Raw genomic sequence first — 23,790 nt, forward strand, 5'->3', positions numbered from 1 at the left:
AAATCCTAATTTGATGAGACAAAACCAGTGTAACTTTGCTAACCAAGTAGACCTAATCATGCTTTCGGAACTGATTTCAATTTCTAAATTTTAAGAACTGAAACCAAACCAATTATCGTATCTTTTTTTTATTTAATTTTTTAAAATAAAAATATTTTTTAAAAAATAAAAAAAAATTAATTACAAACCATCAATTTAAATCAGAATCAAAACCATAATGGAATCACCTATGTTCAATTTTGATTTAATTTAAAATTGATTAATCATCTAATTATTTAAGCTTAGGATAGTAACCTATGAGGTTACTATGGAGCCATCTTCACTCAATTTTATTATTCTCTGTCTTTGTCCTTGAATGTCTCCATCCATCGTCATCGATTTTTCGTCACCTTAGTGAAGGGGGCTATGGACGAATGTGAAGGCACATGATCCTCTCGATAGAGGAAGATGGAAGGGGAAAGTAAAAGCAATAGTCACTGATACGTGAAGACAATGAGATAAAGACAAAAGCAAATATTAAAAAAAAAGTAAAAAAAAAAAAAAGTGAAGATCGAGTCTTGTAGTCTTTTATGCTAAGATGATAACAATAACGATCGGTGATAGAGTGAGAATAGTGGAACGAAATTGAAGACAAAGGCAATAGGATAGAGGTGACAACTGACGAGGTGAAGACAGGAGATAAGTAATATTATATTAAAACAAAAAAGATATTTTAGAAGAATTTTGAAAAAAATAATTAGGAATTTCTCAAAATAAAAGGTTTTTCTTCCAAAATTACCCTTTCTTTAATATTTTAGTCAGTTATGTTTATACAAGTCCTTGGGCAAATTTTGTAGTACTCTGGCAGAATTAAACGAGATCTCTATATTAATTTCGACATGCAATGTGTTATAATTATCTTATTAAACTGCTGCAGGATACAGTGTGATCTTTTTCAAATGCAAAGTTAATTGTACTAATAGCTGTAAATCGATAGAAGCCTCATGTGGAGAGAGTCAGAACACAAAGAAAGAAAATCACGAGTATTAGAGGCTCCTTTTTATAGTCGGAATCATTAATCATATGCCAATATGGATCATATATTTTTTATTATTTTATAATTTAAAGAATATTATATTAAGTTTCCATTTGTGCTGACATTGTGAATCTGGTTTGCACATTTTTGTCTTATCCATCTATCATTAATGTTTCACTTTGATTATTGAGACCAATTACATATTATTTATTTATTATAATTAGTTAACTTTAATATTTTAATTTTTATATATTTAAATGTTACATTGAGATCAATTGTAAATCGAAATGAGACAAAATCATCGTATACTTAATGATAAATTATATAATATTTTTAACAATAAAATTGATGAATTAAGAAAAAAAAATATAATAATCTTAATATAATTTTTGAAAGTATACCTATTGAAATACTAAAGATGACTAAATAGATAATATATAATTAGCTCCAATTATTATGAATTCTTCTGTATCCAATTGCTATTGATTGATTATTATAAACATCTACGTCAAGGGTAAAAATTGAAAAAGATGACATAAAGAATATTGTCTCGTTGAATATAATTAAAATAGTTGAATATTAAATATAATTTTCATTAGTTTAATATTTATTACATGAATTTTTAAATCTTTTTTAAGGTATAATATAATTATATTAAAATATTTTAAAAAATATATATGTATATATGTCACAAAATCCGAACCGCGTGTAAAGACACCCTACTTTATTTGGACATCGGCTCCGACGGCCTGTGCGACATTTCCTCGAACGCTGTTCGTGCGTAGTCTTCGTCGTCCATGGCGTCCTCGTCGACGGGCTCTGCCCTCCGGTTCCGGAATCTACGACCGCTACTGGCTTTGGAAAGAGGAAGCCCTACGAGCCTTCGAGGGCCTTCAAGGATCCGCTGTGGGCTGCGGGGCGAGAGGAAGCCGCTGTGGAGAGGGAGAGTGATGTCCACGGAGGCGATCCAGGCCGTCCAGGCCCTCAAGCTCGCCAATTCCTCCTCCTCGTCTCGCCGGATCGAAGGCGTCCTCGATGCTCGCGTCGGGAGGCTCCTGAAGGCCGATCAGATTGCGGTGCTCGCGGAGCTCCGGCGGCAGAACGAATGGCAACTTGCCCTACAGGTGTTCGTCCGATGCTTTAATTCTCTCAAAAGCTTTGGTTTATGGGCTACATCTGACCCGTGTTCTGGCATATTCATGCTTAACTGGAAAAGAACTTACCTTTTTTTCACATTTAGAGCATCTAAGGCTGTTCGCTACAATCTAATGACGGTATCTCTGCGCTTTCAACTTCATTTTTCACTCTAAAGAAACCCAAACAGCTAAGAGAATCATTGTAATCAAGTTCCTTTTCCCGCTTTTGAGCTCTGATTAGGGCAATATCAGTGGTCATGTTGTTATAAATCTGGAGTAGCTATGTAATCTTTGAATTGCTGCAGCTAATACCATCTATAATTCTTTGACAGGTTGGACTGCTTTTAAGATTGTTGTTGTTTATCTCATTGTTATTGATGCATCCCATCAATTGGTTTATTTGTTTTTAAATACCCAGACTTTTCATTTTTCTTTCTTTCATGCATTCTACTCTTTGATATGAGGTCAGGATTACAGGTTTTTGCATTTATTCGAAAGGAGGTGTGGTATAAACCAGAGCTGTCACTATATAGTGATATGATATTCATGTTGGGAAAGAACAAGCTGATTGGACTTGCTGAAGAACTATTCTCTGAGTTACAGAAAGAGGGATTGCAACCTGACACTCGAGCCTGCACTGAAATGATAGGAGCCTTTTTGCAAGTTGATATGGTGGAGAAAGCAATGGATGTATACAAATCCATGAAGGAGTTGGGCTGCAGTCCTGATAAGTTGACACTGACCATTTTAATTAGGAATCTTGAAAAGGTTGGACTGGAAGATCTGGCCTCTGATGTAAGGAAGGACTGTGCTGAATATATGGATTTTCCTGAGAAGTTCTTAAAAGAGGTCGACAAAAAATTTGTGAGTACATGTCCACTTGATTTGAAGTAAAATGAAAACTGTGTTTATGTTTTTTTTTTCCCTTTCTTGTGGTATTAATTCCTCAATCAGTCACTTATTATGGAAAAGAGAAGGAGCATAAAAACAAAAGACCAATGTGAAAAATTCTTCTAGAGATTAGGGACAACACTTCTTGTGTAATTGTGAGAGGGATTTATGTCCACTGTGTTAAGATGCCATGGTAGTACAATTTGACAAGTTTGTTTGTTTTTAAAAGCCCTCCAAAACTGTATAACAACAACAACGACGACAAAGCCGTAAAGTCCCAACCCCTTCAAAGCTATACAATGGAGCAAAAAGATAAACATCTCCATTGGAAATTAATCTCCATCTATCTGTTGTGATTAGCTAAGCTGGTTACAGAGTAAGTTTCAAATGAGTGTTGCTCTTATTTATTCTGACTCACGTAAGTTTCTAGAAGGAAGCTCCTTCAGTAAATATCTAATGGCAGGTTTCTAATATAAAACATGTATGAGAAATTTCTAGTAGGCATGTGAGGAATTGTCATTATACCCATTATGATGCATCTGTTTATTTTGGTTTTATAAATTGGTTAGATTAAATGGATCTTAATGGTTTATGATGAAATAATACTTTGTTCTACTGTAGGATTAATTTTTTATTCATAATTTTGTGTAGTTTGTTTTCGTTACTGCAAGCTTATTGTGTTTATTTTATATAAACAACACTTCAGAATAATTTCAAATTTAGAAATTTAGAGACTCTGGAGTTATTTGATACTGTTTTATTTTTTATTTTCTTTTTCTGTATTGTTCAAGAAAGAGGAAAATTTCCAAGCTATAAGGCAATGCAATAAGAGACCATTTGATAAATATCCTAATGATCAACATCATTGACTTCGGCCATGGGTAGCCATAGCCTTTAGGTAGTAGGTTGTGGACATTTTGACAAAAGGTGAGTGGATTCTGCGTCTCATTAAGTATTATGTTCTCTGAAAAGAAAGGAGAAAATATTGTAGAACAGCAAGGCAACTAGAACAATTTCAGTGGATTACAAATTCTCTGACCCAGCCCGACGTGGGTTGGTTCCTTCAATATTTTGTGGACCTACCCAAATCACACTAGAATTAAAATCATAGTAAAAGAACAATATGAATCGGTAGTCTATTACAATGGATATATTTTAAATCCTGAATGTCCCCGTTAAAAACGGGCATATTTATATGTTAGAAAAGAATCCAATATGGAGGACTCTCAAAGGAATGATTACTACCTGTACTTTTTTGCCAATTCAAACTCTTCTTCAACGTTTGTTGCCACTGAAGAATTTTTAACTGAAACAGAAAAGAGAAAAAGCAGCATATTTATTTCATAAGGATATATTAGTTCATTTCATTCAGCTGTTAGTATACTATCAAATTTATGTAAGAGTTGCACCTGGATCACTTGTCATGGAAAAGGGTGAAATCGATGATATCTCAGTTCTTTCCATTGAAATGATTCACTGACACTATGAGGCAAAATTTGCCCTTTAACTACATGTTATAACGGTAGATACCATGACATTCCGCTAACCATCGGGTAAACATGTTAAAATTTTTCTGGTATGTGGTCACTGTATCAGTCCTTCTTTAGATCCTCCATGAAACTGGAAGCAATTTACTAAGGTGTCTCTTGTGGGGATATGGTTCTTACCTCCCTGTTTTTAGACAATATGATATATTGGCTGTTTGTTTGTAAGAACTTATATAATTAATTTTACTTCAATACTGACATGAGCATATTGGAATATTCAGCACCTTGCCTGTACTTGAGAAGCATCAAATTCAGTAAAAAGATGAAGTTTGCTTTTCATTTTTTGGGTGACAACTCATAATTGATTATTACTGCTAGCAACATGAATGGTAGCCACTGAGTTAAATAAGTATTGGCACTTTGTTACGTGTAACCAACATCTGCATAAACTAGTATAGTATATTTGATAAGGTAGAGCCAAGCAGCTATTATATTTTTGATGACAGCTATAGTTTTTAGTCTGTTCTTGAACAGACTGTTCATAGTTCTGTCAATAGTTTAGGCCTGCCAATCCTGGAGTACCTTGTTTTAGTTATCTCTAATAATTACTAGTTGTAACCTTTGTTTTGGCATTTAAGTTTGCATCTGCATGTTAAGAAGGTCTGCAAGTAACTACCGAGTGCGCAAATTTTTTTTTTTTTTTCCAATGTAGATGAATGAGAGTAACGTCACTCTCAGGCTACTATAGTGACAGAACTATGATTTAGTTGGGGAACATCTTTTTATCACAAAGTGTAGTACTGCTATTAAAAATTATTTACTCATTTCTCTCTTTTACTTTTTCAGCCAAAAAGGAGGTCACTCAAACTTGTCTGAAAAGCCTTGTAAATCTGTCACCTGAGATTACTTTTGGAGTATTGACAAAGCCAATATGAGGACAATAACTTTGTTCAATCAGTACAATTTGTTGACAAGAAAAGGTTGTCCGAAACCATCCTTTTCTATAGTATGCATGTGAAGCATGGACTACATCAGCGGTACCTGGTTTGTCTCTTATGATCTACATTGCTAGTATAAACTACGATCATTTTCGGTCTAAATTTTTTGAATGTCGCTGATCTAGAACAGCATGGTGTTGTCATAATATCGTAATATCAGATACTCTTTTACCGAAGCACACATCTTCTTCAATGAGTTGATGATACTTCTTTCAGGTGTAGGTTACACTGTTTATAATATAATTTTTCAGCATTCAATCAAAAGTTCTGAAGTTGGTTGTGCTTTTATGTGCTGTGGAAGTACCTGGTTGAGGTGCTATTGCCTATGACCTAATTTAAATTATAGGTGACCTCCCCCCCCCCAAGTGAAATTGTTTATATTGTTGACACAGGTCAAAACACAAGTCAAAATCTAAAGTAGCATACAATACCCCACTGTCAAGAAGACTGATCTGTTCATGACTCACCCCTAATGAACTGTTGTTTATATATGTTCTTCATAAAGTTAATCACACCCTTTTATGATATCAAAACACTGCCAGATATGACTAGTTTATGATATCAAAAGTATTTTGAGTTTCTTAAACTGTTCAATCAGCCGTTTCTGAGTATAAAAAATCAATCCCTTTTTTGCAATCTAATTCTATTATTACTTTTGCTGAAGCTGCTGCACTGGAGATGTCATCAACTGTTGTTGCTACTGTTGTCATCATGTTCAAGAACCATGCTAATTGTAGTTGTTGGAAGACATCAACTCATCTTTTAGTCCCTCATGAAGTGTAACCCACTCAATCTCCTTGATCCATTTCCAGTAATAATAGAATGATTCAATGCATAGCACTTATTGTATCAAACCTAACTCACCCATATCAGATCACAATGAAGAGCTGTAGCTATCTATCAATCTATCATTGCTTGCTTATGATATTGCAAATTCCTGTTAGCTTCTCTCTCTTATTTTCCTATCAACCAAGGAACAAGAAAATTTATCTGATTCATTATATTCGAATAAATTACACTAAAATAGATGGTTCAACTATCTCATTTACTTTATTGAGCTTAAATTAATTTTTCAAAATATTTTTGATATTAATTATAGTGAATTTATTCAAAAAATTAAGTCATCTCTCTTTTGATTCAAGATTTTGACATGAATCAGCATATCATAAGAATCTAATACAACATGATGCATATACAACTTAGCCCAATGATAATTCTATAGACACATCACATCTATAAATAATTTTTTTCTATGATAATTCTATACCATGATGTGTCATCTAATCCTATCTATAAATAATTTTTTTTTTCTACTTGAATCTATCATCTTGTCAAATATATGATTGTTATTGTTCAAGTTTTACGGGATAATTAATTTATCGAGTCTATATTACAAGTCAATAGGTTAGCAAATGCACAAATTATACACTTGTATCAACAGCATTGCTATGACACAAATTCTACTCGCCACCTAACCAAAATAATGAGGAGGGTGATAGGAAGCAATGGAGGGAGAAAGGGTACATACACTACATGATTTGGCGAGGCAGGCCGAAAGCTGCACGCCAGGTGTTCGACCATCATGCCGTTCACTGAAGCTTCTCCACCCAGCACACCATGTTGGTGACACCTTCCCCGTGCAGCTCCGCCAGGCCTGTGGTGTGTTGGGGAGATGGCGATCTGTCTCGCTATCCGTGGACAGACACGGGATGCATGTTGAAGCACCACTTCACGTGAAAGCATTCCTTCTTTGGAGGCGTATCCCGAGGATGGAGAAGGTGAGAAGAACACTTAGCGGCCATCACACAATCTGAGTTTTCTATCCAAGCAACTGCAAACAAGTGTAATATTTGTTGAGCGATCTGTTATACAATTTAAAGTAAAGTTTGCAATATCAAAGAAAGATACAGTTTAGTACTAATAGTATAGATATACAGATCAAGATAAATCAGATATATATATATATATATATATATAGTATGGGATCTATATGGAAGATCAACATCGTACAATATAAAACATGATTATGTGACAAATAAAATTTTTAATTTAATTTTTTTTAACTCGATAACTATCGATATAACGATACGACATGATACGAGTTATGATTGATATGGTATATCAAATTGTAAACCCCAATTAATAAATTATAGGTTTGAGTATATTAAAAAATATATATAATTTAATATGATGAAAGTAATTTAACTTAGAAAGATATAAATAAAATGTAAAATTACTGAAAAATAAAGATAAGTTGCAACAAAACATTGAGATTCAATTTTTGATGCGCTATCCATATATCATAAATTTTGATTTTTTTCATATATTAATAAAAATTATGGAGTATTTTTTTGCTTTGATATCAAACTAAATTTCAATCAACACCAATTCATTAAAAAAAATATTCAATTTTGATATTTCTTCTCCTCCTCCTATATTGACTATTAGCTTTGAAGGAGTTAGGTTAGGTATGAATTAGCTTAACTGGTAAAGACTTAATTGTCGATATAAATAAAAATGATGAAATCGAATCTTGTCTTTACCATTTACATTTTTTTTTTTATATCATCAGACAATGTTAGGATTAGTAGAGAACATGAACTATGATAATAGCATGGAATTCCCAAATCCTTAAAAGAAATACTAGAAACAATCAATCACCTGTGCTGAGCCAGCATCTGCAACACAAAGGTACAAAATGCATCATAATGGTTACAAAAGCACTCAGGAGAGTCCAAACCCAGACATATTCTATGGCTTTGTGGTACACCCACTCTTGATGATTTTTCTGCAACAACATGTTGCTTTCTTCACCTTACTCCAATGGATGCAGTGCTGTGATCGAACACGAACATCATTGATGTCGAGTAAGCCTCAATAATGTGACCAACCCACCTCTGGAAATTTACTCTCTCTCTCTCTCTCTCTCTCTCTCTGAGGTCCACAAAAGACATTGAATGAACACTGTCTTCTCTTTCTCTCTGATACCCACAAAAGACCTTGAATGAATATTGTTTTCTTTATCTTCTGCTGGAGCCATGCCACAAAGCTCTCTCTCTCTCTCTCTCTCTCTCTCTCTCTCTCTCATTAAAATAGCTCACTAACAACATTAGGCCAACTTCTTAATGACATTTTGGGTCTATAAATAACATCACCAATTTTGTGAATGCAACTCTTCAAGTTTTGTGTGGTTGCTTCATGCTATCATTAACTACTGAGTAAATATCCTTCCTATTGTATATACAAGTTATTTTTTGCCCGAGAATCTTAATCAGAAAGCTCATAGCTTAATCGGGAGAATTAAGATTTTTTTTAGTTTAATTATATTTTTATTAAAATAAATAAATTTTTTATTTACTAGATAACTGATTATTCTACGACTTATATTGTTTAACATGATGACTAAGTAAGCGATGATTATAACATGAAGACGAAGATAATACGTAGAACTATTTATAATATATAAGAAATAGAAAGAGAAGACGAAGTCACTAAATAAAAAAAGGAAAAAAAACAAATGACTTGTTTAATTATTTGCAACCTTAATGCCAAAAACACAAGCTATCAGAATTTGTATAAAGACTAATATAATTGATCAGAATTTTCCCTCTTGACCCTAATTTACGAAAATTCTTTTGATATATAAGTATTATATTAAAACACATATTGTGATGAGCTGCTTTGGCCGTAAAATTAACCACTAAATAAAAATTAATCTAGTTAATATAGGTAAATTTTTTTTAAAAAATATTTTCAATCTATCAAATCTTATTATTGTATAATACGTAATAAAAAAGTTGAAACAGATTAGATCGATAATTCTTTTGTGTTAAGGTGCCAACGATTGATACAACTCACATAATAAAAATAACAATGAAATATTAAAATATATTAATTATTTGAAAAATGCATCTTAGATTACAAATTTAGTATCTCACGACCCCCCATGAGATGTACGGACCTAAAGAAATCATAAACGATAGCATATGGGCCTTCTTTATTAGTGGGCTCGGCCCAGAAAACCCGGAAGGGTATTTCGGGGAATTTGGCTCCGTGGCGACGACTCGAACAGCCAAAATAGACTACCCTTTCGCATCCGCTACTTTATTCGTATTATAAAGGAAAACCTACTTCCGAAGAGAGAGAGAGAGAGCGCTTTGGAGAAGAGGGGAGGAGGAAAAGTTTGGGAGAACGCGGAGAAGGAACACGGAATCTGGAAAAAGGGGAAAGTATCCGTGGAAAGGGAGGTGGGGAAAGAGATGGTGGAGTTCGGGGAGAAGCGATTCCGAATCCGCATTCACATTCCGATCCGGGAAAAGGTGTGCTCCGCCGCTCCACTTTGCTGTGCTTGCCCTTGATTCGGGGCGGTTTCTGGTGTTTTGTTGGCCAAGCTGTGCGCTTGATTGTGCCGGTGAGTTTGAAATCTGCTCTACTTGGGGATTTCTGGTGTTTTGCTGGTCGAGTTGTGTGGTTTATCGTGCGGGTGAGCTCAGATTGCGAGTGTAGTGTTGAATCACAGTGAAAGGGTGGTGGGACGGCGAGGGCGGGGTTCGGGGGAGCAGGAATCCACATTCACATTCCGATCCGAGAAAAGGTGTGCTCCGCTGCTCCGTTTTGTATGCTCGCCTTGGTTTCGGCATTTATGGTGTTTGTTTGGTCAATCTGTGTGCTTTTTTGTGCCGCCGGCTAGTTCAGATTGTGAGTTTACTGTTGAATCGCGGTGAAAGGGAGGCGCAGAATAAGTGATCCCGAGTCAAACATTCACAGTCCCATCCGAGAAAAGGTATGCTCCGTTCCTCCACTTTGGCGCACTTGCCCTTGATTTGGGGTGGTTTCTGGCGTTTTGTTCGTCAAGCTGCGTGCTTTATTGTGCTGGTGAGTTTAATCGTAGTGTGGAATGTTCGTTTTGTTCTTTTCTCCTTTCTCGCTTTGTTCTACTTATTGATGCTTGGTTTTAGTGGTTGTCTTCTTTTCTCTTCTCTTTGTTGTTAGAAATTGCTTTTTATAAACCATCAAAGTATCATTTTTTCTCTACCAAAAATAATCCAACTATATTTAGCAGAATATATTGTTGCAGCAGGGGATTATCATGATTTACCTTATTTATTAGGGGATCTGATTGAAAATGATGGTTTCTTGGTGGTACTGGAAGATCAATGAGATCGGTCGTTATTTTTGCATTTTGTATATGGTGTAATTGTCATTTGGTTGAATCATTTGTAGCATGGAAGAGGAACAATCGGGTGAGTTAAGATCAACATGGTGGGGTTTCACTTGCTTATTTTTCTCTCCGGTGGCTTACAAAAAAGTTGACAAGAACTAGATGAGATCTTTGTAACAGTTGACGAAAATGTGGTCTTGTTATAGTTAAATTGGTAGTGCTTTTAGCTTTCTCTGAGCAGCATATGATACTTCAGAGGACTTGCTACTCCACTCGATGAAGTTACTTACCATCTATGTCCTTAGACTCAATCTGGCTCCAAATTATGTAAAGAAGAATTCTTTTAGTACATTAGAAGGGATTGTGAATTTTGTGATTGTTGCATGGTTTTCTAGAGAAGTTTTTCCACGGATGACATTGACTAGTAATGAAGTTGATTTAGTCTGTTCCTCTAATTTCATAAAAATAATGTGCTTTAGCACATGGAAAATAACTAGTGATAGATGATGTTATGAACCTGTTCGACTTGTTATTGATAATTAATGATATGTAGCATAAGAACAAATCGTATATATTGCATGGTTGGATTGTCAAAGTATGTGCTTTTTAAACGATAGGGCTTCCGTATTCTTGTTTTAGTACTTCTAAACATCTTAGGTGCTTTCTTTACTAAATCTTTCTTGTGCCTTTGTATTGTCAAGCTGTGGCTGCAGGTCCTTATCTTGATATTTTATCATATGCTCAACTGCAAGGCAACCATGAATTGATGACTGGGCACTTGTGGCACTGGGTGTCTATATTATCAAAGTGTTGACATGGGGCATCATATTGGTAATTCTCCTCTTTAAAGAAAAACTTCACAGCTAGATATTTTTTACAAGACTTACATTCTGTTTATATGTTTATAAAGTTTAGATGTTTCGTAGCAATCAATAGGTTCCCTTGATTTTCAATATTTTTGTTGTTTCTGCTTGTTTGCTATTCCAGCAAATTTGTCCTTTTCATGGAGATGTTATGATTTGAATGCTTTGTCTGATATGAGGATCAAAATTTTTATCTCAAAACAATACAATTGGAGGATTACATGAATACAAAAATATTCTAGTTTGAATCTTTAATGAATATCTAGAAAGAAGTTTTACTTAAAATATTGTTTGTATATGAAAGAGTTCTGGAACATTTTGGGCCGATGGGATAATTAATCTATTAACTTTGTAGAGTCTAAACCACCAGCATAATGCATGGTGCATATGTGGCTTAGTCCAATGGGATAATTCATTTATTAATTTTGTTGAGTATGAATTATCAACATAACCCAAAATTAGGCTATGGCATGGTGCATATATGGCTTAGTCTAATGGCGGCTTATCTTATGGCCTCGGTAGCTTTCCTACTTGAAATCTCACCATGTTTGATGCTATCTCAGCTTGATATCAGTCATCATGACCCAGTCTTATGGATAATTAACTTTGTTGAATTTGAATCATTGACTGAGGCCCAAGCTAACAATAGCATACGCATTGGATTCTTATAAGTCAATCAAAATGCTATTTTCACATGAATCCTTCGTCACAAAATTTTGTTTTATCCTAACAACATTTATGAATCATAATACCACAGTTAACTTCTGACATGTTGTGCAGTTGCTATATATTTGCAGTTACCCTGTTCTTTAGACTTGGGTTTTTGCTATGTTGGACCTTAGGTCACTCTAAGTTGAAACATCACTTTAGCCCTTTACTATTATAGGTGATGCATCATTATAGAAAGTAAAACATAAGCCACATCTATAAAATTTTTTGCTTTAATATAAATTTCTACAAAATCTTACTGTAATAAATTTCTAGAAACACCTGTTGCTTGATACTTTTATTATGAATCTGAATACAACTGTACAACACATACCAGATATAAGAAGATTCTGTAACTGGATCAAGTACTGTGTATGTCTTAGAAAGGACTCCTCGTCCTGTATCTATTTGCACACAGTACATTTATGCATCCATATTTTCAACTGCCATGGATTCAATTATCCTCCTTCCGAAACATACTGTGACACAACAGCACAACTGGCATAAATGATCAACTAGTTGGAAACACTAAAATAAATGGTACACACAACGTAATATGTCTAGATCGTTATATGTTTGGGCAACTTCATATTTAGTCAAGAAAACCATATGAAATGTGGCATTGCACAAGGCAGGTTGGTATGAATATTTACATTTAGCTTGAGAGTTGATATCTTGTGCAACATTTGTTTGTAAGAAAATCATATTATATTTTGTGGCTATGTAATTTTTTTGATTGTTGATGTTGTGGATGATGATGTTCTTTGGCCATTAATAAATTTAATAAATTATTGACCATACTTCTACATTTCTGACTGGTTCAAAGACTATATTGCAGGTAAAATTATCTGTCGGTTTCTGATATTTGCAATTTGGTTTTGGGGTTCTCAACATGTGGTGTCACAGAAAACAGAATTTGAGCCCAAGCCTAATGTTCCTGACAAGTTTGTGCTGTCTGATCCACCTATTGGACTATTTGATCCCATAGAGATATCTCCGGCTGTTATTCCGCGTAATCCTTATCCTGTTGAGCCACTCTCACCAATGTACCCATCCTTTCCGAGCACTTATGAACCAGTCTTGACAGGGAGATGCCCTGTTAATTTTTCTTCACTGTCAGATATCTTTGACAAGACAGCATCCGACTGCTCTGCCCCTTTAGCTGCACTAGTGGGAAATGTTATTTGTTGTCCCCAGGTTAATAGTTTGATGCACATATTTCAAGGTGTTTATAGTAGTGAATCCGACATGCTTGTTCTCCAGCAAGCAACTGCTAATTATTGCTTCTCAGATCTTATCAACATATTGGCCAGCAGAGGGGCAAACGGCACTATTCCTACTCTTTGCCCGGTGAAGTCATCAAATCTTACTGGTGGTTCATGTCCTGTCAAGGATCTTGTTACTTTTGAGAAAATAGTAAACACAAGCAAATTACTGGACTCATGCAGCACAGTTGATCCACTGAAGGAGTGTTGCAGACCAATTTGTCAACCTGCAATAGTGGAAGCTGCTTTTCAGATCTCACTAAGAGGAGCAAGCATGCTTGACAGTTCTAGAATACCTGGGAGTACTGCTGGGATTACTGTTGTCAATGATTGTAAAGGAGTGGTTTATACTTGGTTATCCAGGAAGCTTTCGTCAGAGGCTGCTAACACTGCATATCGGATTCTATCTAGCTGCAAAGTTAACAAAGGTTTGTTTTTTCACTTATCCTAATGGATTTTGATATTTATTTTCTCATCTTATATACTGGTCTTTCCTCTGTCATAAATATTCAACTGGAACACACAATTTCAGGTTTTGCTGCTGTAATACATATTCAAACAAGTATATATTATTCATGCATATATTACAGGCAAATACTGCCAATGTAAGAAATCTGCATCAATGATAACAAAGAACAGTACTTTTGAAATATGCATATATTACAACAGTACTTTTATGTCATCCATATGGGCCTAGTGCATGAGATTCTCGCCAGGGTCTGTGGAATCTTTAGTGTATATAGCTCATTGCATGAGTCCCTACTGAATCCTGATATTTATAATTTATATCACTAGAGGAGTGAAAATTTCAATGTTGTAGTCCTAGGTGAGGTGTAGCTTGATAGTGAAGGCCTGATATGTTTCTCAATTCTCAGCCTGCAAGTTGACTTGTTTTCATTTGAATTCCTTGTGGTGAACCCATATTATTTGCATAGGACTCAATTTTGTCCAGATTGGTTCGTATTGTTTGGCATTTTCCTGTTCTGAGTGTGAACCAGAATACGGACCACCCTTTTTTGTATGGTCTATTCCATTGTCAGGATTTTCATAAAATAACCTGCAGCTTAGGCCTCAGATTTTAAATGTGGGATGTGAGTTGTGGGTGTCACCGCCACATGCTCATGCTGGCTTGCTCGCTGCCTCTCCGCTGATGCCTGCCACCTCATCACCATACCATTACTTTTCCTTCTCTTTCCTCCTCTTCTCCTTTCCCCCCTCTTCTCCTCTTCGTCTTGTTCTCCTCCTCCTCCCTCCCCCTCCTCCCGCTCCCTTCTTGGTACCCCGTGCATGCTGGCATACTGTGTGTTGATATGCCAACATGGATCGGTACCTGAATGTAGAACTTTGGATATTTTTGTTCTGTTTGATGGAAGAAAAGCAAAATGACTATTGGAGTGGCTTGTCTGTTTGGTTAAAAGCATCAATCTTTCATGCCCAAGACAATTTGAGTCTATAAACAATTATGCATTGTTTTTTTTGACTACCTAAAATATAAATGTAGACTTGAGTCTTGTAGTGCTGAAGTTAAACTCATGGACAATCATGCCTAATGAAACATTTATTCATGTACATATACATATATATATAATATAATATAATATAATATAATATTGCAACCATCTTGTCCCTGGCCTGCTGAGTTGTGACTTTGCTATTTGTGTTCCCATAGTTTGTCCATTGGAATTTGAAGAGCCTTCATCAGTAATCAAAGCATGCCATGGTATGGCTCCTTCCAGCCTTTCGTGCTGTAGTGCATTGAACACTTATGTTGCATCAATACAGAAGCAGATGCTTATAACAAACAGACAAGCCATCAATTGTGCGACATTGTTTGGGTCAATGTTAGAGAAAGGTGGAGTTACAGCAAACATTTATGAGCTTTGCAAGGTTGATTTGAAAGACTTTAGTCTTCAGTGTATGTTTCCCAGCCATTGACCTTTTAATTTCCTACTATGAGTTTTCTTGATCTTTGAATGATGTCTAACTGCAGTTTATCTTTCTTTTGTCTGATTGTACTTGATGGGTGCAGCATATGGCCAACAAGGTCTCTTTTCTATTTCCCTGTATTTTTGCAATAAAGTAATTATTTTAATTTTCTGGATGGTCTTCAGTAATGCATTCATTTTATTTCTTGAAATTTCTATATGCAGGATGTTTGCTTCGCAGTTTGCCGGCAGATATCATATTTGACAATGTTACTGGCTTCAGCTTTACTTGTGATTTAAGTGACAATATTGCTGCTCCATGGCCTTCCTCTTCCTCTCTTTCATCCTTATCTCTTTGTGCACCTGGTAAGTAAAGTGCATTCTTTGAGTTATTACCTTGTATCAGTGAATTGCTTGCCGCACAATTGGCATGTGTTGCCACAGGCTCAAATGTACTTTGCCAGAAATATATTGGCACATGTCATGTCAACCTGTGCCGAAGGTGCCAATATATGGCTTAGCCAATTTTTGGCTTAGTCTGACAAGCAAAGGCACTAGCCGGCCAGAATCATACTGTGCCTGAAAGGTATCAGTATGCATTTGTGCCATGAAATGAAAAAAAAAAATTGCAAACATTATAATGGTGATTATAATTAGATTTGGAATTTATATCTTTGATTTGCTTCTTCATATCTGCAGAGATGTCTTTGCCTGCATTGCCGATACCTCAGGCTTCTGTAAGCTCAGGTAAGTTATATTTGCTTGTTTCACTGTTAGTTTCCATTCTTATTAACATCAATTTTCCTCTCAAATACATGTCATCTGCCCCATAGCTCTATTCATAAGCTCTTCTTAAGTTTTTGTTTGATATAGATATTGTTGGACACACAGGTTGAAGTTACTTTTGCCTTATTTTGAATTTATTTATTCAGTCTACTACTCAGTGGTCATGCATGCTTGCGGCTTGCTCCTTGCATATGTCCGTTCTTGCATGTAGTTAATCCTTTTATTTGCTTGTAGGGAGGTCTTTTGTCCGTGTTTTTCATGTGTGAGTGCTTTAAGGCCATTGACATTATTTGTGATATATAATTCTATATAATCTTTCAGGCCATTGATTTTTTTTTCTAGGCTCCTGCTAGCATGCATATGGCTGGCTTCCATATAGGGTATTTAAGAGTTTGCCCATGACAAGCTTTGACAACTTTGACCTCTTTTGCTTTGTTAGAGCAGTTAATTTCATTGGATGTGGTCTTTCAGAAATCCTCTCTACCATCTTAGCATATTATAGTTCAACTTTTGGTAGTATTGCTATCCCATGGTGTATTCTCCTCACGAGGGGGCAGTCTTTGTGCTTTTCATGGCTAAACAATTTGCTGGTTAATTGTCATCGTCTTGTCTTTATACACAGGTTAAATTTGGCTTGGTCATGATGTTTGATTTGACAAGTCACTGTCTCTTACTCATGCAAAACAAAGTACAATCATTGTTTTTACTTAAAGAAGAAAACAATCACTGGTCAATATGCTGGTGATTGGTTAGTATTTGTACCTCTTGCATGTAACTAATTCGTTCTTTTCCATCTGAACATGTTTAAAGAATCTCCATTATTTCAGTTTCTCATGTTAAGACTGTCGTTATATGATCATTGACATTGTTTCATTTCAACTTTTAGGTAGCTACAACATTGCAAGAACCATTATTTCTGCTGTATATGTGATCTCCAGCATATTGCTATGACGCGATGACCTTCTAAGTCTAAGCCAGGGGTGATCCGGATGTCAGCAGATTTCGGGAAGTCACTTCTTGAGCAGGTCTACATGTACATCCAGATGTATAGCAGCTTTTTTTCCCAGAGGAAATGTTTAATTTTTGTGGACCGGGAGTGATGCTTGGAAGAAGCGTTGTCATCGACACTGCATAGGAGCGCTTTTCCGGAGTCCCGTTCGATGCTTTAGGTTCCCAAGCCATCCTATGGTCGTCTCTTGTGAATAGAGAATGTGTGCCATATTAGTGTTTCTTTTGGGTTCTTCTGTTCCTGTCTTCCTCTGTTTCCATTGATCTTTGTTGCACATGTCGAGCTTGGTAATGGGTTGGGATTTGCTGGTCTGCAGTCTGTGACTCCAATTTTGGTACTTGTGAGCTCAGAGTCACTGATGAGAGCCTTATTGCTTCCAGGACAATACAAATGAAACAGTTCTTCATTATTTGACTTTAAATTCCCCATCCCAATGTTTTGATTTGTGCTTTTTATGTTACCTTAAGATTCTGAGTTCATTAGACCTATTCTAGCATCATTCTTGATGGTAAATATTATTTTACCATGAAAAAACATGGTTTTGGTAGCATAAAAATTCCAACTAGAAAATTCTCATGAATGTGGTTGGAAATGTGATGTTCTGAATGGTTTTTGGTGGCAAATAAATATCTTCTAATGAGAATAGTTAAATGCTTATTGGCATCATGATGGTGAAATGTAGGATAAGAGTTATTTGATGGGAAAGACACATATAAAGGTGAATCCAGAGGATATTTAGGTAATTCAATCATATTTGGGTATGACCAAGATGGGGTTGAAGTTTGCTATTGGCAATCTCCTTAAAAAATAATAAAGTATAATATTTTTCGATTATTATTCTTATCCTTTTATTTATCATAACGATGTCGCTCTTTTGTTACTTGCACATCATTTGATGTCGCTATGTCACTCAATCTCTCTTGTTGTTTGACATCATGCTATGTCACTCATCGATTCAAGGTGAAGGATAATATAAATTTATGATATGATTGACCTAATCAAATCTTTTTAACATAGCATAATCAATGATAATATGAGTGAGTTGGAAGAGTTAATGAAAATAATAAAATGTTATTATTTTATTATATTTATTATATAATAGTAATATGGTAATATTATATACATAAAAAATAATTATATAAATAAAATAAAAAGGCAGGATAAATACATGGGTTGGATTACCAACGCTTGTGATGCTTTGAAATGGGCTTTTTTGGGCCATGGGCCTTGTCGAGGTGTCTCAATTTGGACCCTACTTGCGCCACAATGACGGGCCGGCCCACATTACACCGTTCACTATAGCAAATGGAAGTCACGTGATCCGCAAAGTTGGGTACCTTTCCTTCTAATTCTTCCGATTTGGGGGGAAGGGGAGAGCGGAGAGAGACGGCAATGGGTTCATCTCGCGGGCGATCTTTGGTCCTCTTCACCCTCTCGACTCTCCTCTTGGTTTCCATCGCCGGCGGGTTCCAGTCCGACGAGTTGCTGCAGGATGATGAGGAGTTCGGGCTCGAGGGAGGGCGGCCGGCTGCCGATCCCGCTCTCTCGACCCCTACTCGCCCCCCGATCCGCCGAAGACCCGATCCCGATCTGCTCTCCGGGTCGCCCGATTCTAAGTCGGTGCAGTTCTCTTTGGAGCATCAGTTCGGGGGCTCCGGGTTCTTCCCGGCCGGAACTTTCACAGCCCGCCTCAAGTCGTGGAGCCATGGTGGACAGGTTGTCTCCGGTTGATCTCTCTTGCAAAAGGAATAACAATAGAGCTTTTTTTCTGCTTAACTAAGACAGTTGGTGTTTGGTTGTCTAGATCTATTCAACTATGCTTTTTATTCTGGATAGTTTATATGGATCGATTCAACTATGCTTTGATTGGCTGATACTTGATTCGACTGCAGACTCTGACCAAGCTTCGGTTTTCGAGGAATGCACTTACAGAGGAAGAAAAGGGAGCTTTTGAAGTAACTTTTCAGAAACGTATCCTTTTATGTTCTATGAGTAGTTATTTGGATGTTAGAAATGACTAGTGAAGCTCTTTAATTTGATTTATGGCAGAGGCTATTGAAAGAAGATGGTTATTATACGATCAGAGTACCATCTAATGTGTTGACTGCTCCGGGAAGAGATTTTGTCGTTTCATCAGTCAGAGCTGTAAGTTAGCATCATCTGATATTTTAGCTTCTGCTTGGTTAACTTTGGATGTCTGATCTTGTTTTAATCGAGGTACTTTTCTGATTCATCTTATTTATCAGAATTTGTCTTTTGTCACATCTTTTCATGAATCATGGAATGCACTATTTGAAAGCAATCTTCACTTAGTCATTAAACAAATGCTGCCTAGTTACTTTCAGTACTATACAACAAAATGAAGAGGACCCTTTTGATTTTTCTAGAATGCAGCTCCTGAAATTACAGGAATATAAGATAGACATCACTGGAAATGACACCATGTATTTAACATTATTTGAATTTTGTTTTATCCAAAAATAGTATGACTAGCTTCTACTTATAATTTTCCTCTTTTGCTTCCCCATACCGCGCGCCCACCCCTCCCTCCTCTTTTTTTTTTTGAATATGAGGGTCATATTTGTAGGGGCCTAGCCAGCCACTGTTGAATAGAACTTCCTGCATGGTGTAACAAAATAGTAGCATCAGCTTCAGTACTGGTGTGTAAATGAGACAGTCAGATTATAAAGAATTTTTTGTAATTTTCTGAAATATTAATAACCTGAAGGAGGTTGTATATACCACATATGGATCTTGGTAGAAATTTAAACTCTTTCTCAGCTACAAGATCTATGTTGTTTATGGTAGTTCGTGGACATCATCAATAATTGTTAAGTTACTGAAAGGCAAAATTTATGATTGATATTATTATAAGTGTATTGTACAGAAAATAAAATGATAATTTTTTATGATGTTATCATAGTTGTTGATTGATTTACTTCTACATGACATCTTTAATGCAATGACTATTTATTTCTCTAATGCCCAATTTTTTGTTCCAGAGGTGCATTCCCCGGGAGAGTTTGGATGAGCATTTTATCATTCATACTGTAATTCCCTCATCTCTACTTCATGATCTAACATGTATAGTTATCATTTTTAGTTCTCTGTGCAACTAAAATTTTGCCATTGTTCCATTTAGATAAGGTTATCTTACTTGGAAGCTCTTTCATATTTCTTTTAACTTCTTAAAATGGAATTAGTCATGTTAAACTCCTATGTTGCTCACACTTGGGTACAAGTTGCGTGCAGATATGCACCTGGGTACAAGTTGCATGCAGATATGCACCTGATTCAGTTGTATTTTATGGATTTAAGAGGGAGAACCACCGTTTTCAAGAAAGCTTGATTTTTTTTACCACCCAAAGCTTCATTTATCTGTTTGCATTTTTCACAGGGATTAAGAATTTTTGGTGGTTCACACATGCTTTAAAAAGCCAAATTTGGGCTAGTTATGACAAAAAAATCCAAAAAAAGTTGAAACTTTTTGTTCATTCACACGTTCTTTTAAGAGCCAAACTCAGGCTGTGAATGACACAAGGTTCTAAATAATAATGTGAGGTAGCTATGGTGCTGAACTCATGAGCCTTGGAAGCCATGTTATTGGTGACAATTCACGCTGGTGATCTTTTATGACAGTAATTACGATCAAATCCATTTCCACCTCCACTACTTGGAATACTAACAATGACTTATTTATTAACAGCAAAAGGATCATATTGAGCCAACCATTCTCCATTAATCAAAGTGCTCACCACTGTCCAAGTCATTGTTGCTTGAATTTTGACTTGAATCCCAAGTGACTGCCTTATCATAGACTTCACATATTGCATGTCCTTTTACAGGATGGTGTGAACATCGTGGCAGTAAATTATGGTTCTGCTGGAGCTTGCCAGTATCCACGAATGCTCAAATATGTAAGTTCTTAAAAAATGCTTGGTTGATAGTTATGCTTCTGAGTAGTTTTTAGTACTTAAAATATTCATCATTTAGGGTTGATGGTTATATCCTTTCTTCTTCTTCTAGCTAGTTACTTTCCCCTTCTCTCTTTTGTCACATTGGAGGCTTTCTCCTCAAATTGGATAAATTTCAATAGGGGTTTCATCTTTACTATCTTATTTTCCAATTGAACAACAAAAAATACTACATTAAACATTTGAAAGTATTTGCCAATTCCTTTACCGTAATAAAACTTTGTTTAAGAAATAAAAACATCGACAACCTTTAAACCTACTATTTGGAGTCAACTATGTGGATCCTTTCCCATCATAGTTCTTTGTTGTTGATGATATATACAAAGAGCCATCAAATCACTTTTTAAATTATAATGAATTTTTGTTAGGTGTTCCTCTACCTCTCTGCACATCACTAATTTGAATTGATTCAAATGTTAACTCGTTTATAAGCCTTTTTTTTATATGATAAGAACTCTCTAAATAATTTTCCCTCATTTTATTCTTGATTGAAATAGTTCACCAAAATCAAAATATCTTATTCTTGTTTTCAAGAAACTCATATATATCACAAAAAATAAAAATAAATAAGTTATTAGTGATCTAAGGTATGCAGGATATGATGGATAATTTTAATATTTTCCTGTGTAAATTTATAAGAACATCAAACTCTAATGACAAACTAAAAGGTTTTCCTCCATTTTTCGTATTACTACAAATACAAAGATTATTGGAATAACTTTGTCCTTTGGCATCTTCAATTTGTACACACCATAAATTTTTATCACTAAGGTTTATTTAAAAAGCATTTTTCTTGGTTGATATTTTCTATTTTAAATATTCTTCTTGATCTTTGCGATGTAGCACCTTGCCAGACCACATGGCTGCATAGTTTATATCAAACCCTTTGTTTTACATTGGGAATGAGATATTTTCTTTAAACTTTGTCATTGTGTCCAGCATTTCTGAGGATATGGGTTGTTACTTGAACATATGCTTGCAACTACATCATGTAGTGCGTTGATTTTCTATTCCAATGAAATAGGAAAATAACCAGAATAATGGTGAATCTGAATCTCAGGGATATACTAAAATTTTTCTTTCTTACTTTCTCATGAATGATTTTGGTACAAGCATAATTACTATCTTATCTCATATTGGTTTCAGCCTGCAAAGTGGTCTTTCACATCATTTACGGTTTTGAAGAATAGCGAGCAAGCTCCAAGGTAAGTTTAAAATACTCGAGAATGACAATGACATCATTTGCATATCAGTTGAATGCATTAGTCATTTGTTCTTGATACCGAGGTTACTGAGTAATATCTTGAGTTAAGACCTGCAGATCTCCAACAATAATATCAAATTGTTATTGCATGATACTTGCAGAACTCCAACATTTGCTGAAGAATTGCTTGCCGTAGAGGATGGACTTGGTGAGGGTGTAAAGCCACCTGAAAAATCTTTTTGGGCTAAATATGTGAGTAACCTTATTGTCTTATTTTGTTGATTGTTTATCAAGTGGCTTGTTATTACCTGAGATGGTTATCAGCTTCAATTGCAACATAACAACTTGGATCCTTTTAATTATTGTTTTACCTGCAGTGGATGTATTTAATTCCTCTCGTCTTCATTGTGCTGAATGCAATGACCCAAGCCATGAACATGCCAGAGGAACAGACTGCTGGGCAATCTACTCAAGCACAGCGGGCACCAAGCACCACCGTTCGAAGAAGATGATAGGTCCAAACGTGAACCATAACACCTTATTTCCTTGTTCTAGGTTTTTACACTTGATGATCCATTACACTTTCTAAAGGATAAATTTCCCAAAGCAATCTGTCGATTGTCCTCCCGAAGGTGTAGACGATAGGAAAATATGGGGAACAAAGTTCCAAACACATCGACAGTATATGCATCACCCGAGATGTTTTACTGAACTCTATACTTTTCATTGTTAGTCTTGTCAATTCTTTTGAATGCGCTTCTCGTTAATTCGAAGAAAATTTGCAGTTTTCAGGTTCATTAGTGAAAGCAGGTGAATACAACATATACAGCCGCCAAACTGCCAGGAAGAGCAGCTGAGGTGTCTTATTTGCCGGCCGAATCGAAGCTTGTTCCTGAACTTGATCAACATAAAACATTGCCTTCTTTTGTACTTTTGTACCTCTGCGACCCACAAGGTAGGATTTCATGCAGTGTGAATTTATGGTCATAGGATGCTTGAAACACATTCGTATTTGCTATGCAAAGTTTTGGCTCTCGCATCTCTCTACTACTGTGCTGAAGCAGTACTCGGTGTCATATCGTTGGCTGCCAAATTACTGAGGTGTTTGCTGCCTTCCAAGCCATGTCTGAGACTTGAAAACTCTTAAAATGAAACTACTAATCTTTTCTCTGTTCTCTTTCCTCCTGCAACCGAACACACTGAACCACTAAGCTGATGCAAATCAGTATGTAAGACGATAGAGATAGAAATGCATCTTTCTGTGTTTTCTTTCCTGCATCCCAACACAATGAAAAACTAAACTGATTCAAATTAATATGTAATGTAATACAAAAGATGCGGCGGTCATTCCTTTTGGATGTGCCTTCT

The 23,790-nt window shown here is 35.7% G+C and overlaps 3 protein-coding genes across 9 annotated transcripts; all 3 read left to right on the top strand.

Moving 5' to 3' along the window:
• Positions 1–1,712: 1,712 nt before the first annotated feature.
• Positions 1,713–5,703, top strand: LOC103994732 (pentatricopeptide repeat-containing protein At1g62350). The gene is made up of 3 exons (XM_009415158.3): positions 1,713–2,139; positions 2,629–3,015; positions 5,376–5,703. Exons 1-3 carry the CDS (start codon positions 1,813–1,815, stop codon positions 5,403–5,405), a joined length of 744 nt encoding a protein of 247 aa, XP_009413433.2. The 5' UTR covers positions 1,713–1,812; the 3' UTR covers positions 5,406–5,703.
• A 3,950-nt stretch (positions 5,704–9,653) lies between these two features.
• On the top strand, positions 9,654–17,672 carry LOC135583935 (uncharacterized GPI-anchored protein At1g61900-like). Of its 6 annotated transcripts, none has more exons than XM_065079594.1 (10): positions 9,654–9,938; positions 10,034–10,121; positions 10,223–10,310; positions 11,390–11,519; positions 13,098–13,952; positions 15,194–15,439; positions 15,554–15,568; positions 15,675–15,815; positions 16,149–16,196; positions 17,122–17,672. In XM_065079594.1, the coding sequence occupies exons 4-10, from the start codon at positions 11,504–11,506 to the stop codon at positions 17,184–17,186; spliced, it is 1,386 nt and encodes a 461-aa protein (XP_064935666.1). In that variant the 5' UTR covers positions 9,654–9,938; positions 10,034–10,121; positions 10,223–10,310; positions 11,390–11,503; the 3' UTR covers positions 17,187–17,672. The 6 variants fall into 6 exon arrangements, with proteins under 6 accessions (XP_064935666.1, XP_064935668.1, XP_064935667.1 ...); XM_065079596.1 differs by having other exon boundaries at positions 10,047–10,121; XM_065079595.1 differs by having other exon boundaries at positions 9,654–10,121; positions 10,223–10,402.
• A 909-nt stretch (positions 17,673–18,581) lies between these two features.
• LOC135587809 (uncharacterized) lies at positions 18,582–23,461 on the top strand. Of its 2 annotated transcripts, none has more exons than XM_065079600.1 (9): positions 18,582–18,960; positions 19,137–19,199; positions 19,294–19,389; positions 20,247–20,294; positions 21,090–21,161; positions 22,365–22,423; positions 22,584–22,674; positions 22,800–22,937; positions 23,208–23,461. In XM_065079600.1, the coding sequence occupies exons 1-8, from the start codon at positions 18,637–18,639 to the stop codon at positions 22,932–22,934; spliced, it is 888 nt and encodes a 295-aa protein (XP_064935672.1). In that variant the 5' UTR covers positions 18,582–18,636; the 3' UTR covers positions 22,935–22,937; positions 23,208–23,461. The 2 variants fall into 2 exon arrangements, with proteins under 2 accessions (XP_064935672.1, XP_064935673.1); XM_065079601.1 differs by having other exon boundaries at positions 23,215–23,461.
• The last annotated feature ends 329 nt before the right edge of the window (positions 23,462–23,790 follow it).

The sequence above is a fragment of the Musa acuminata genome, chromosome BXJ1-8 (genome assembly GCF_036884655.1).
Source record: "Musa acuminata AAA Group cultivar baxijiao chromosome BXJ1-8, Cavendish_Baxijiao_AAA, whole genome shotgun sequence".
Lineage (NCBI taxonomy): Eukaryota > Viridiplantae > Streptophyta > Magnoliopsida > Zingiberales > Musaceae > Musa > Musa acuminata.

Bases quoted from the DNA above. Each gene is read 5' to 3' on its own strand.
- LOC103994732 (XM_009415158.3), top strand. From the start codon at position 1,813: ATGGCGTCCTCGTCGACGGGCTCTGCCCTCCGGTTCCGGAATCTACGA. The intron at 2,140-2,628 runs GTGTTCGTCCGA...TCAGGATTACAG, and splicing joins AATGGCAACTTGCCCTACAG to GTTTTTGCATTTATTCGAAA. The intron at 3,016-5,375 runs GTGAGTACATGT...TTACTTTTTCAG, and splicing joins AAGAGGTCGACAAAAAATTT to CCAAAAAGGAGGTCACTCAA.
- LOC135583935 (XM_065079595.1), top strand. The intron at 15,816-16,148 runs GTAAGTAAAGTG...TCATATCTGCAG, and splicing joins CTTATCTCTTTGTGCACCTG to AGATGTCTTTGCCTGCATTG. The intron at 16,197-17,121 runs GTAAGTTATATT...TTCAACTTTTAG, and splicing joins TCAGGCTTCTGTAAGCTCAG to GTAGCTACAACATTGCAAGA.
- LOC135587809 (XM_065079600.1), top strand. From the start codon at position 18,637: ATGGGTTCATCTCGCGGGCGATCTTTGGTCCTCTTCACCCTCTCGACT. The intron at 19,200-19,293 runs GTAACTTTTCAG...GATTTATGGCAG, and splicing joins AAGAAAAGGGAGCTTTTGAA to AGGCTATTGAAAGAAGATGG. The intron at 22,675-22,799 runs GTGAGTAACCTT...TTTTACCTGCAG, and splicing joins AATCTTTTTGGGCTAAATAT to TGGATGTATTTAATTCCTCT.